At 45.2% G+C, this 15007-nt stretch overlaps 1 protein-coding gene across 4 annotated transcripts in view; it reads left to right on the forward strand.

The window, feature by feature from the left end:
• The first annotated feature begins 6436 nt into the window (after window positions 1-6436).
• The window catches only part of POLE2 (DNA polymerase epsilon 2, accessory subunit), a 33166-nt gene continuing 24595 nt past the window's right edge, over window positions 6437-15007 (forward strand). For 2 of the 4 annotated variants that reach the window (XM_063118284.1, XM_063118285.1), the window contains exons 1-5: window positions 6437-6523; window positions 10824-10924; window positions 12051-12126; window positions 14494-14571; window positions 14717-14849. In XM_063118284.1, coding sequence (XP_062974354.1) covers window positions 6456-6523; window positions 10824-10924; window positions 12051-12126; window positions 14494-14571; window positions 14717-14849 — 456 coding nt within the window. In that variant the 5' untranslated portion in view covers window positions 6437-6455. The remainder of the gene's footprint in view (window positions 6524-10823; window positions 10925-12050; window positions 12127-14493; window positions 14572-14716; window positions 14850-15007) is intronic. The other 2 variants (XM_063118286.1, XM_063118287.1) reach the window with 1 other exon arrangement.

Below are 15007 nucleotides of genomic sequence, written 5' to 3' on the forward strand. Positions count from 1 at the left end.
AAATTAAAAACATTCAAAGAATAAAACAACAGTATAAAACCATAATATAAAATACAATATAAAAGCTCAACCAGATAAAAACAGCAGCAATGCAAAATTACAAATTTAAAACACTGAGTTAAAATTTATTTATAGACTTAAAATGCTGGGAGAATAAAAACGTCTTCACCTGGCATTTTATACTGTTAGTTTTACCCTACCCTGTGCCTGTTTACCCTACCCTGTGCCTGTTTACCCTACCCTGTGCCTGTTTGCATTCTCTTCCCCTCCTTATTGTTTTACTATGATTTTATTAGATTGTAAGCCTATGCGGCAGGGTCTTGCTATTTACTGTTTTACTCTGTACAGCACCATGTACATTGATGGTGCTATATAAATAATAATAATAATCATAATAATAATAATGGCATATAATGTAGGTACCAAGCGAACCTCCTTAGGGAGCTCATTCCACAGCAGAGAATTTGATTTATATTCCCTCTTTTCACCCCAAAAAAGGGGGGAAACTGCTCAAGATGGCTAACAGTAATAAAACCAAGATCACAATAAACAGCCAAAACAGTCCTAAAAACCAAATACATTAAATAAACGAATGGGTGGGTATGTAATTTATTTGCATATTATATTTATGCTTATACCCTTAACAGGATTCCAAGAGCAGCTGACCGTTGCTCCTCCCCTCCTTCCAATGTTTCTTCCATTCAAGTTCTTCGTAATAGGAACTTCATAAATTAAAGAAAGTACTTGTGCCTGAGCGTGTTCAGAACATCAGAAGTGCCCTGATGCTGGATCAGACCAAGGGTCCATCGAGTCCAGCACTCTGTTTACACCGTGGCCAACCAGCCGAAGGTCAGGGACCAACAAGGCAGGATATGGTGTTGGAAAAGAGCCCAGCTCTGAACCAGAGTTGCGACTGTAGTTGCTAAGGAGAAGTTGCAAAGTCGGAATATCTGGGAGAGGGCCGGAGCATTCTTAGATAACCAAAATCAAGTAAATGTTCTCTTAAAGAACAGTGAGTACCTATCTCTTTTAGTTCCGTAGGGAGGTGGTGGGCTCTCCCACACTAGAGGCCTTCAAGAGGCGGCTGGACAGTCAACTGTCAGGGATGCTTTGAGGTGGATTCCTGCATTGAGCAGGGGGTTGGACTTGATGGCCTTATAGGTAGGGTGACCATATGAAAAGGAGGACAAGGCTCCTGTATCTTTAATAGTTGCATAGAAAAGGGAACTTCAGCAAGTGTTAATTGTATGCATGCAGCACCTGGGGAAATTCCCCCCTTCATCACAACAGTTAAAGGTGCCGGAGCTATACTAAAGTGAACTGATTCAAAAGAGGGCAAGGCACCTGCAGCTTTAAATGTTGTGATGAAGAGGGAATTTCACCAGGTTCCCCATATATACAAATGACACCTGCTGAAATTCCCTTTTCAATACAACTGTTAAAGATACAGGAGCCCTGTCCTCCATTTCATAGGGTCACCCTACTTATAGGCCCCTTCCAACTCTACTATTCTACGATTCTAGTACATGCTTGCCAAAAGAACAGAGACCATGTACTTTCTTTCCACAGCTAGAAATTTCCTGTTAGATGGTGCCTACATATGCAGCACCAGAGTAGATAATGTATAAATACCTAGCTACCTCCCTTGTGAGGTAGGCACATGCTTTGCAGCAATTAGCTCCAGTGCCTCTTTATTCTGCAGAATAAACATTATTTGACCCATACTTCATCTCCTCTCCGCCTTGTGTGCTGAATTGGACTTGGTACACCAGGGAACGAGCTATGATGGTGCTATATAAATAAATAATAATAATAATATTTTTGCAACAATGGTGCAACAGCACCCTCACTTGTTGTATTCCTCTTCCCTCTTTGTTCTTGCTTATGTGTTCAGTGTTTTGCCTTTTAGACTAAAGCCTAATCTATACCAAGCAGGATATTGCACTACGAAAGTGGCATATAAAAGGCAGGAGCCACACCAAGCAGGATATAGCGGTATGAAAGCGCTATATGGTACGTGTTAATGGGGCCCGACAGTTGTCAGTGCACTTCAATACCGCCAGAAAGCAGTTGTGTGGCTCCTACCTTTTATATTCCGCTTTCATAGTGCTATTAGGTCCATTCACTTAGTACCATTGGATACGGGCTCTAGCTTTAAATCTGTGTGCAGCACGTAGTACATTTTAGATGATTTATAAATTAATAATAAAAAAAGCAGCAGGTCATGGGATGCCCCCATCCCACCCCATCCACAGAGATATTCATACAGATACAGTTAGCCTATGTACAGCAGTTGTTGAGGAACATGGGGCAGGAGGGTGCTGTTGCGCCGTGTCCTTATTGTGAGTCCCTGGTTGGCCACTGGGAACAGTACTGGACTGGATGGACCCTTCGTCTGATCCAGCAGTGCTCTTACATCACATCAAGCTACCTAAAAGCTAGGCAAAGTGACACTGAAGCTGAAAAGATAACATTGGTGAAAGGTAGGCCTCATTGGGCAACGTGTGTATATCTTGTCCCAAGTTTGTGAGTATGCGAGTCATTCATAGAATAGTAGAGCTGGAAGGCGCCTATAAGGCCATCAAGTCCAACCCCGTCTCAATGCCGCATAACGTTCTGTGGTTGTCCCGTGTTAATAATTGGGGAAGAAATTTGCCATGCTACCACCCCTGGGCTTGAATCCACAGGATCAGGAATGAATTAGCCTGACAACATGACTGGGTGCTTAAAGACCACTGGGGTAACCAATCTGTGTTAAATGATCTTAAGTATAAATGCTTCCATGGTGGGGGGGGAAACTTTGTACATTTGTCAATTTATTTTACTTTTTTTATGCTGCTTTTCCATAGAAAGGATACTTAAAAATGCCTCACATTTTAAAGAAAATAATCAGTACAAAATATCAACACAACAGCAACAATGTATACATTTATAAATACATCACTATGGTTACCCATTGTGTAAACACATGTATTAAAACCAGAATTATTTTCAGGGATTGTATCTTTTTTCAGCCTGGGGTTAAGAACCTAAGAAGAGCCCTGATGCTGGATCAGACCAAGGGTCCATCTAGTCCAGCCCTCTGTTCACACAGTGGTCAACCAGACAAGGGTCAAGGATGAACAAGCAGGGCATGGTGCAATAGCACCCTCCCACCCATGTTCCCCACGCAACCATCAGGGCTAGTAGCCATGGATAGTCTTCACCTCCATGAATTTATCCAACCCCCTTTTAATTTCCAAATTGGTGGCCATCCCTACATCTTGTAATGAAAGTCAAGTTCTATTTGTCCTGGATCTCCCACCAATCAGCTCTATGGGATGATCCCAGGTTCTAGTATTTTGAGAGAGGGAGAAAAATGCCTCCCAATCCATTCTCACCATGCATAATTTTGTACACCTCTATCATGTCTCCCATTAGCCTCCTTTTCCCCAAGTTAAACAATCCCAGTTGTTGTAACCTTCCTTATAGGGCAGATGTTCGAGCCCCTTAATCATTTTACTTGCCCTTTTCTGCACTTTTTCCAGATCTATAATATCCAGAACTGTATACAGTATTCTAAGTGTGGTCACACCATAGATTTGTATAATGGCAGTATGATATTGGCTGTTTTATTCTCAATTCCTTTTCTTATGCCTAACGGAGTTTGCTTTGTTTACAGAGGCCGCACACTGGGTGGATATTTTAACTGAGCTGTCCACCACAATCCCAAGATCTCTTTCTTGTTCGGTCACTGCCAGCTCCCGTTAGATTATACTTGAAGTTGGGTTTTTTTGCCCCAATGTAGATCACCTTACACTTGCTTACATTGAACCGCATCTGCCATTTGGACACTCACTCTTCCAGCTTGGATAGATCCCTTTGGAGCTCTTCACAATCCCTTTGTTTTAACAACCTTAAATAATTTGGTGTCATCAGCAAACTTGGCCACTTCAGTGCTCACTCTTAATTCCATTGATTCATAAAAATGCTAGTTTTACTTCGAGTTACTCGAGATGACAGGCAAAAGAAACGTGGATGAAGCGGAGGACTCTACAACCCAGAAGTAAAGCCCCCCCCCTCCACCTCCCATGTTCAATGGGACTTCCACACAGATGGGTCCAGGGAGTAATTGCAATCCTATGGTATGCAAATATCTGAGCATTAAGTCTGATTCGACTTGATAAAATCAAGTCGAATAATAATGTCAAAGTGCTGGTATTGATAATGTCAAAGTATACCACAAGCTCCATGTTCAGGAGCACTATACGTCTTCTGACTATATATATTACTATAGTGTTCAGGAGCACTATTTATTTTTTTATTTATTTATTTATCATATTTATACCCCGCTCCTCAGCCAAAAAAGGCTCTCGGAGCGGCTTACACTTAGCAAAAATGACAGTCCCTGCCCTCAGGCTTACAGTCTAATAAAGACATGACACACAAGGAAAAGGAGTTCAGGAGGGAAGAGGTAAAGAGAGAGAGAAATTAAGTGGACTGGAGAAAGGGCTGATGGGATTGTCCTGCTGGAGGGGAGTCCAACTGGAGCAGGCCCCGATGTTTCCTCAGCCTGTTCCTGTCCCCTCGGTCCTTCTTCTTCCCCACAGGACCAAGATGGCAGTTTGCCCTGTGGGGGTGGGGGAAGAGTCCAACAGGAGCAGGCCCTGATGTTTCCTCGGCCTGCTCCTGTCCCCACGGTCTTTCTTCTTCCCCACAGGGCCAAGATGGCAGTTTGCCCTGTGGGGGTGGGGGAAGAGTCCAACAGGAGCAGGCCCCGATGTTTCCTCAGCCTGCTCCTATCCCCTCGGTCGTTCTTCTTCCCCACAGGGCCAAGATGGCAGTTTGCCCTGTGGGGGTGGGGGAAGAGTCCAACTGGAGCAGGCCCCAATGTTTCCTCGGCCTGCTCCTGTCCCCTCGGTCTTTTTTCTTCCCCACAGGGCCAAGATGGCAGTTTGCCCTGTGGGGGTGGGGGAAGATTCCAACAGGAGCAGGCCCCGATGTTTCCTCAGCCTGCTCCTATCCCCTCGGTCGTTCTTCTTCCCCACAGGGCCAAGATGGCAGTTTGCCCTGTGGGGGTGGGGGAAGAGTCCAACTGGAGCAGGCCCCGATGTTTCCTCAGCCTGCTCCTATCCCCTCGGTCTTTCTTCTTCCCCACAGGGCCAAGATGGCAGTTTGCCCTGTGGGGGTGGGGGAAGATTCCAACAGGAGCAGGCCCCGATGTTTCCTCAGCCTGCTCCTATCCCCTCGGTCTTTCTTCTTCCCCACAGGGCCAAGATGGCAGTTTGCCCTGTGGGGGTGGGGGAAGAGTCCAACAGGAGCAGGCCCCGATGTTTCCTCGGCCTGCTCCTGTCCCCTCAGTCTTTTTTCTATAGGTTGATATACCAACTACGCCCTTATCTGGAAGCAGATAGCCTAGCTACAGTTATCCATGCTCTGATAACCTCTCGTTTGGATTACTGCAATGCGTTATACGTGGGGCTGCCTTTGAAAACGGTCCGGAAGCTTCAGCTGGTACAAAGAAGGCAGCCCGTTTACTAACAGGGACTGGCCGGCGAGATCACATCACGCCAGTCCTTTTCCAGCTTCATTGGCTGCCAGTCCAGGTCCGGGCCCAATTCAAAGTGCTGGTACTAACATTCAAAGCCCTAAACAGTTTGGGGCCAGGTTATTCGAAGAAACGCCTCCTCCCATGTGTACCTGCCTGGACCTTAAGATCATCTACAGGGGCCCTTTTCCGTGAGCCCCTGCCAAAGGAAGTGAGGCAGGTGGCTACTAGGAAGAGGGCCTTCTCCGCTGTGGCACCCCGGCTGTGGAATGAGCTCCCCAGAGAGGTCCGCCTGGCACCTACACTGTATTATTTTCGTTGCCAGCTGAAGACCTTTTCATTCTCTCAGTATTTTAACACTTAATTTTAACTCAAATTTAAATTTTACTGTTCTATCTCTGTATTTTAATCTTACATCAATTTCTGCTGCCTGGTTTTATCCTGGTTGTGCTTTTGATACCATATTTTGTAAATTTGTGTTTTTGACCTGTTGGTAGTTTTATTCTGGTTTTAATTTTTGTGAGCCGCCCAGAGCGCTTCGGCTATTGGGCGGTATAAAAATGTAATAAATAAATAAAATTGATAAGGCTTTTTCCAGGGGAGTAGCCGCGTTAGTCTACTGCTGGCTGGGGGTGATGGGAGTTGTAGTCCCTACACATCTGGTTGGGGAAGGCTGCGCTAGGGAGCAAGCCCCTTTGAGCACCCAGTTACAGTAGTCCAGGTGCGTTGCGCGGAAGACAACGCACCTGGGGCGCCCCCTGAGCGACCTTTTCTATCCCCTCAGGAGAAAGGGCCAGACGGTGTCCCCCCCCCCCACCCCCGCTTTCCTAGAAAAGGGCCGCCCCGTCCGCCCCCTCGCCTGGGCGGGGTTGTGGGGCGGAGCGGGGTTGTGGGGCGGGCAGCGCGGCAGTGGCGCGAACCGTTCAAGATGGCCGCGGAGAAGCTGAGGAGCAAAGCGAGCGCGGCTTTCAAGATGCACGGCCTGCTCCTCCGCGCGTGAGTAGCCGGGGGAGCCCCCGGGCCTCCTCTGGCCGAGGCCGCCGTCCCGCCACCCCCGTGCTCCTTCGCCCTGCAGAAGCCGGGATGGTGTCGCGCAGGGCCGGGGTGGAAGTTAGTACGAACACACCCACGCAGAGAGCATTCCCACGGCCTTTCGGCCCCAATGCTGGGCCCTGGCAACGCAGCCTAAGGCGCGCCTCAGCAGTCAGAAGGGCTTACAAAGAGCCTTGAGACACCTTCAAGGCTTAACACATTTATTCAGATATAAGCGTCTAGAGAGGCAGTGTGGTATAGTGGTTGGAGCGTTGGACTGGGACACTCCAACTTCCTGACTGAACTTCCTGACTGTTAGAGCAGTACGACAATGGAACCAGTGACCTAGGGAGGCTGTGGGCTCTCCCACACTAGAGGCCTTCAAGAGGCAGATGGACAAGCATCTGTCGGGGATGCTTTAGGGTGGATTCCTGCATTGAGCAGGGGGTTGGACTCGATGGCCTTGTAGGCCCCTTCCAGCTCTGCTATTCTATGATTCTAGAGAGAGTTGGGTTCTGGTCCCGACTTTGCCATGAAGCTCGCTGGGTGGCTTTCGGTCACTCACTGGCTGAGTTCGGACGACACGCTAATCAAAGGTTGGTTTCCATTTTGTTCCTATCCTAGGGTGACCCTATGAAAAGGAGGATAGGGATCCTGTATCTTTAACAGTTGTATTGAAAAGGGAATTTCAGCAGGTGTCATTTGTATATATGGGGAACCTGGTGAAATTCCCTCTTCATCACAACAGTTAAAGCTGCAGGTGCCCTGCCCTCTTTTAAATCTGGTCAGTAGTATTTCAGTTGCATTAAGCCTCCTGTTTTGGATCATTTGATGCCCTTTGATTCACTCAAGCGTTGCTCAGTTAACTCTATGGCACTTCCTTTAACCTCCTTGAAACGGCGGTAGAACAAACCAAATGGTTAAGGCTGGCTGGGCGAAGCCAATCCAGGTTCTTCAAAAGCACTTCATTCCTCCAGTTTTCAGTTGCAAATATTGACTTAAGAATCCTGCAGGGAGACGTTCCCAAAAATGGTGCCTTGTAAAATAATATGAAACTTAGACCTAGCTCACCAAAGATCAAGGATCTACATCCTCACAATAACTCACCACAGTAGGTTGCAGGTGGTGGGTGGGACCGCAGCAGTGTAGAAGTACCTAGCTGTGACTTTTAACTGCTTGCTCGAAGACAAAACTCCAGATGTTTTGGACTTCAGTACCCATCATCCCCCAGCTGTCACGAGTCCTGAACAGGTCCTTTTGTTCCGAGGCACCTTCCAGGAGGGGATGGGGAAACAGAGTGAGTTGTGATGACAGCAAAGACTCCCCCCAGTCTCCAAACGTGTGTGGGGAATTTTCCCCATAGCTCAGGACCACAATGCCTGACGGAACGCCTCTCCCGACATGAACCTCCCCGTACCCTGCGCTCAACATCTAAGGTCCTCCTCCGAGTGCCTACTCCTAGGGAAGCTTGGAGGATGGCAACAAGGGAGAGGGCCTTTTCGGAGGTGGCCCTTGAATTGAGGAATGATCTCCCTGACGAGGCTCGCCTGGCGCCAACATTGTTATCTTTCAGGCGCCAGGTCAAGACTTTTCTCTTCTCCCAGGCAGTTAACAACATATGCTGAGTTTTCAACTAACCTCAGAATAGTTGTTTTAAACGGATATTGTCTGTTTTTGTTTGTATTTTATGCTTTTTATGGTTTTATGTTTTGTATATTTGTTTTTAATATTCACTGTTTTAACTTTTGTAAATCGCCCAGAGAGCTTCGGCTATGGGGCGGTATATAAGTGTAAATAATAATAATAATAATAATAATATAATAATAATAATATATCTCCTGCAGCTTTGACTGTTGTGATGAAGAAGGAATTTCACCAGGTTCTCCGTATATACAAATGACACCTGCTGAAATTCCCATTTTAATACAACTGTTAAAGATACAGGAGCCCTGTCCTCCTCTCCATATGGTCACCCTACCTATCCCCCCCCCTTGATTAGCGTGTCACCTGAACTCAGCCACTGACTCTCAGCTTATCCTACCCCGCAGGGTGATTGTTGAGGGGGGAAATGGAGAGGGAGGACCATGTCAGCTGCTTTGGGTTCCCTGCAAGAGGAAAAATGATGGGATAGAAGTGTAATAATAAAAATATATATAAACGTTTGTGGATTGTAGCCCACTTAATCAGATGCAACAGTGGACAGTGTTAATTAAAGCATAGGACAGAATACATTTGTTAGTCTTTAAGTCTCCTATACGTATTCCTATGCATGCTTAAAGCCCGACAACGCTCAGTATTCTGCAGCCAGCAATAGATTAAAATGTCCACTGCTCTGGGAAAAAGTCCTATTAAGTTCAATCGGACTTAGATACATCTGTGAGTAAATCCAATTGCACATGATGCAATTGATGGTGTGGTTGCATTTGTGTTCCATTCTGGTCCCCCACTCAAAAAGGATGTCATAGAGCTGGGAAAAGTACAGAAAAGAGCAAACCAAATGATCTATTTGGGGTGTGTGTAGGCAAATAAGGGGGGGAATGACAAATTTTTATAAAAGGTGAACAGCAAGTGGTCAGAGAGTAAGTATCTTTTTTTTTCATGACATCAGAATTTGGGGTCATCCAACAAAAACAATGGGCACTATATTCTGGATGGACCAAAGACGGTAATAGTTACAGAATTCACTGCTGGACACTAGGTTAGATAGCTTTTAAAGGGGTTAGACAAATTCATGGAGGAGCTAAGCGTCGAATCCTATGTATGTTTAGACAGAAAAAAGCCCTGCAACTCCCAGCATTTCCCAGTCAACTATGTAGTATCCTAAATGACTTCTCTAGAGTAGAAGTGGGCAGCACATGATCTGTTGGCTGCAGGAGGCCTCCAAGGCTGCTGTTGTGCCACCTCTGTGTTCCTCTACTGCTGCTACCTCTGAAAACACCAAATAGGCTCTGGACAGCCCGTGAAACAGCAGTTAGGCAGGCAGGCAGGAGCCTGACGTTGCAGGACGAAAAGGGATGTGCAGGGGATGACTCCTCGTGCGCTCTCTTTTCCTGGAGAATTCCTGCGATGGGGGTGAGATTTATTTATTACATTTTTATACCGCCCAATAGCCGAAGCTCTCTGGGCGGGTCACAAAAATTAAAACCATAATAAAGCAACCAACAGGTTAAAAACACAAATACAAAATGCAGTATAAAAAGCACAATCAGGATAAAACCACGCAGCAAAATTGATATAAGATTAAAATACAGAGTTAGAACAGTAACATTTAAATTTGAGTTAAAATTAAGTGTTAAAATACTGAGAGAATGAAAAGGTCTTCAGCTGGGGACGAAAAGAATACAGTGTAGGCGCCAGGCGGACCTCTCTGGGGAGCTCATTCCACAACCGGGGTGCCACAGCGGAGAAAGCCCTGCTCCTAGTAGCCACCTGCCTCACTTCCTTTGACAGGAGCTCACGGAGAAGGGCCCCTGTAGATGATCTTAAGGTCCGGGCAGGTACACATGGGAGGAGGCGTTCCTTCAAATAACCTGGCCCCAAACAGTTAGGGCTTTGAATGTCAATACCAGCACTTCGAATCGGGCCCGGACCTGGACTGGCAGCCAATGAAGTTGTAAAAGGACTGGCGTGATGTGATCTCGCCCCGCCATAGTGATCTCCAGCAGTAACCCTTTAACTTTGCCCCTATCTCAGAAATACCACTGACCCATACTACCCCATCCCATTAATCTGCAGTAGGATTTGGTGTGCGTGTGAGCAAGCATGCATGTGCACGTGTGTGCAGCCCCTGGCCCTCAACCCAAGAGAAGTTGCTCACCCCTGCTTTAGAAGTAGCGTAATTTTAAATGCAAGATGCAGGAGGCATACGACCAGGGGATGGCTTGGCTGTCGCCTTCCAGATACCCTACAGGCATCTGACTGGCTGCTGTTGGAAACAATGCTGGATAAGATAACCCAACATGTTTCGTTCTTATCATTGAATCAGAATCATAGAATAGCAGAGCAGGAAGTGGCCCACAAGGCCATTGAGTCCAACCCCCTGCTCAGTGCAGGAATCCACCCTAAAGCATCCCTAACAGATGGTTGTCCAGCTGCCTCTTGAAGGCCTCTAGGATGGGAGAGCCCACAACCTCCCTAGGTAACTGGTTCCATTATGTTCATTTTCTGGCCATGTGCCAGCAACGTATGAGTGCAAATGAAGATCCTTTTGGGGGTGATCGGAATTGCCTTGCCCAACCTTTTTCGTCTTATTTTCTTTAATCAGTGAATCTGCGAAGTACCTGGCGGAAGTCCTTCAAACAGTTAATGAAGTGGAACTTGAAGATATGATAGAAAATATAATTGATGCTGTTGAAAAACAGCCTTGTAAGTAGATTTCTGATTTTCTTAGATGGTTTGAAGAGAGGTTTTTTTTAATTCTTATGAGTTTTTGGGAGCAGTTTAGTGTAGCTATAGCCTCGTGTGGTGCAGAGTGGTAAGCGGCAGTCACTGCAGCCGAAACTCTCCCCACGGCCTGAGTTCGATCCCAGCGGAAGCTGGTTCTCAGGCAGCCGGCTCGGGTCGACTCAGCCTTCCATCCTCCCGAGGTCGGTAAAATGAGTCCCCAGCTAGCTGGGGGAAAGGTAGCCACGACTGGGGAAGGCCATGGCGAACCACCCCGCTACAAAGTCTGCTTAGAAAACGTCCCTCTAGGAGTCAGCAATGACTCAAGTGCTTTGCACAAGAGGTTCCTTTCGTTCCCTTCCTTAGTGTAGCTGTGGTGTTCTTGAGAGCATGCATGTTAATGCCTTTATGGATTGCATTAATTGCATAATGAGGCAAAGGCTATCAATGGCTACTAGCCCTGGTGATTGTGTGCTATCCCCAGGATTCGAGGCAGTAAGCCTGTGTGCCCAGTTGCTGGGGAACATGGGTGGGAGGGTGCTGTTGCACCACGTCCTGTCTTGTTGGTCCCTGGCCGACGGCTGGTTGGCCACTGTGCAAACAGAGTGCTGGACTAGATGGACCCTTGGTTTGATCCAGCATCAGGGCACTTCTGATGTCCTTAAGGTATATCAGTTTGCTGTTTGAGGTACTTTGTTTTTCCTGGGGCTACCATTCTGGTGCTGTTACTGGAAATTGGCACAATGTTCTGTATTGGCTAGAAAGTTCTGTGTCGGAATAGCTGCAATATGCAACCCCTTGCAGTACTTTGCAACTGGTTCAGTTCTATTCTTTGTTTATATCTTTTTTTAAATGTGCCTTCTGCCTCACAGGTCTTAGGGGTCCTGTATATAATAAAACCAGATATACTTAACTTGATTTTAAAAAAATAATGGATGAAAGAATTAAAGTCACAATCTGTTACCTACCAAGGAGTCCATGATTAATAACAAAAATATAATTCTGTAGTGATTTCCGTCGAAGTGATTTAATATGCTTGGTAAAAATATTTCTTGTTCTCTGTAATAGCATGGGCTACCATGTTAATTCTTTGTTATATTCTTTTCAGTGTCGTGTAACATGATTGAAAAGTCCATGGTGGAAGCAGCCGTTCTGGAGTGCAGCCAGACCTTAGATGAAACCATGTATGTATGCATAAATTCATTTAGAGATTAAATAGACCACCGGGAGATTTTCTGCAATCTAATTCAGTTAATTGTTCTGTTTTCTGCCCTCCCTGTTGATATTTCAGATTTAAAACTCATTAGCATTCGTTCTTTCTATAGAGGGTAGATCTCTTGGAGAGATTTGTAATTTGTGCTGACATTAAAATGGCATGTCTAGAAAGCTTCTACCACAGAAGATTAGCATTCGGAAAGGAAGTTTTAAAACCAGTTTTTGTGTGAAACACGGCGTGACCAAATGCTAGCTTCCTCTTTCCCTGTTACCAGTGACCGCATTTGCATGTTACTTCAAACCAGGAATTCTGGCTTATTAAATCACAAGCTGAATAAGCAGTATGCTACTGCATGGAGACCTCTCGTTCCTCCCGTTGACTGAGCTGGTAAACAAAACCAAAAAGGGAGAGTTTTTGTGACATCCAAATTCAGGATTCTGGTTTCAAACCAGGATTTGAAAGCCAACAACAACCCTGGTGTACGATCCTGTCTTGCTTGGGAGCAATAAACGAAAATCTTGTTTTCATATGTCATGTTAAGTTATCCCTGCCTGGTTTGTTCATCCAGTTGTGCAAAGGGAGGAGTGAAGTGGGAACGGATAGGCTGCATGCAACAGCGTACAATTCGTTCACGTTGTGGTTTAATAAGCTATGGTTCTTGGCTTGTCATTGGCTGCATTCTCACATAATGATAACTTCATTGGTCATTCAGCTTTTTTGCTTTTACAAGAGAGAAAGAGGTACCAACTGATTCTGTTAGATGGTTCCTTTTGTCCTGAGCACAGTGGGTTTGGAATGAACTTTGACTAGAGCCCTATTCAAGCATCCTTCCTCCAGTGTGTGTGTGTGGGGGGGTGCGCGCACATGTGCGTGCTTGCTTGGTTCGGGGGCAGGAGGGAGAGCAAGGATACGCTCACTAGCTCTACCTCCAGACCCATCATTCTGTACATATTGGGGTTGAACTTCTACAGCAGAGTGCCTTGATCTCATAAGGTTCTAAATTACGTGGGCAGCCTACGCACGTACAGCAGACCTCCACTGCAGAGGTTCAGACCCAATGGGTTACAGGGTGGCTGGGGAACCGGGGATAACAGAGCGTGACCTTGCCCTGCCTTGCAACACAATGGGAAATGTATAGACTCATAGAATAGTAGAGTTGGAAGGGGCCTATAAGGCCATTGAGTCCAATCCCCTGCTCAATGCAGGAAGCTACCTTAAAGCATACCTGACATTTGGCTGTCCAGTTGCATCTTGAATGCCTCTAGTGTGGGAGAGCCTAAGACCTCCCTAGGTCATTGGTTTCATTGTCATACTGCTCTAACAGCCAGGAAGTTTTTCCTGATGTGCAGCTGGAATCTGGCTTTCTGTAACTTGAGCCCATTATTCCATGTCCTGCACTCTGGGATGATCGAGAAGGTTTGAATGTCCAAATATGCTTTAAGATAATGAACTAACAGGTGTCCTGATATCTCTAAGCAGCAGAACATGGGAAAGGCAGTACTTCTCAAAGATGCATGTGGAAGCTTGGTTTGGAAAGGAACCATTGTTGGGGTGGACCTGGAGCAGAAAAATGAGAGCAGAAGATGAAGACTGAGTATTCCCCCCATTGCTTGCTTTGCAGTAGAGAAAGTGGGCGGTTGAGCTTTTATTATGTGTGTTTGTATGTAACATTTAGTTAGACCCTGGGATGAACACTTCAGCTTGAGCAAAATGGGTCACATCACCCTAATTCCTGACATGGCTGAAGGAACTGTGTGAATTAGCCCTCAACCTAGCAGGCAGTCCTACACAGTCAGTTCACAAGGACTGATTTTCTGGCTGAAGAAACTGAAAATCATTGCAACTATGCTCTCCCTGTTCAAGAGAATGTAAAATGATTTCCATGTAAATATAAAAATAGAAATATATATTGATAACAGTGGAACACTGAAGAAAATTTAGTATATTTTATCATGTTGTATTTTATGGTTTTAATTGTTAGGAACCACCCAGAGTTTTGGCTTTTGGGTGGTATAGAAATGTAATGAATGGGTAGTATTTATTTATTTATTTATTGCACTTATATACCGCTCCCATAACCAGGGCTCTCTGGGCGGTTTACAGAAATTCTAAAATTGAGATAAAAACAAGTATACCAAATTTAAAATTCTAAAACACAGAACATACACACATAAAGCATTAAAAACTGTTAAAAAACTAAACATGTGGGTGATTAAGATGTGCCGCCATATGTCTGGGCATATAGTATAGAAATGTAATTTATTTATTTATTTTTCAACTGATCTTTTTTCAGAGAAAGCTTTCAAATGCATTTGTTTTATTTATTTTTCTATAGGGAACATATTTTCAACATTATTGGAGCTTTTGATATCCCACGATATGTTTACAATTCTGAAAGAAAGAAATTTTTACCGTAAGTTCTTATTATGTAATTTTTGAAGAGTTTGGGTCTTTTCTAACCCTTCAGCCCAGCGTGACTTAAGATGTGAAAAGACGTAGCCTAAAGTTTCCAAATTCTCTTTTTTTAGCAGACACAATTTTCATGTTTGTTCTTTTAGAATTCAACCTTATACAAGCCTCTACCAATTTTCTTTCAGTCTCTCAATGACCAGCCACCCTGCACCCAATTTATTTGGTTCTGCCAGGGATAAAGCAGAATTGTTTTGTGAACGTTACATCATCTTGCAGCAGGTGAGAAAAAGGAGAAGATATAGTTCAATTAGCGCTTAAAGCTAGAACCAAAGGACTTCTGTGGCTTAAGAAAATATTTCATTGGTATTTGATTTTTGATATTGCTAGGCAGCAATTCTAAACACACTCACTGGAGGGAAGCCCTGTTTAGCATGGTG

Source organism: Elgaria multicarinata, chromosome 2 (assembly GCF_023053635.1).
Source record: "Elgaria multicarinata webbii isolate HBS135686 ecotype San Diego chromosome 2, rElgMul1.1.pri, whole genome shotgun sequence".
Classification (NCBI taxonomy): Eukaryota; Metazoa; Chordata; class Lepidosauria; order Squamata; family Anguidae; genus Elgaria; species Elgaria multicarinata.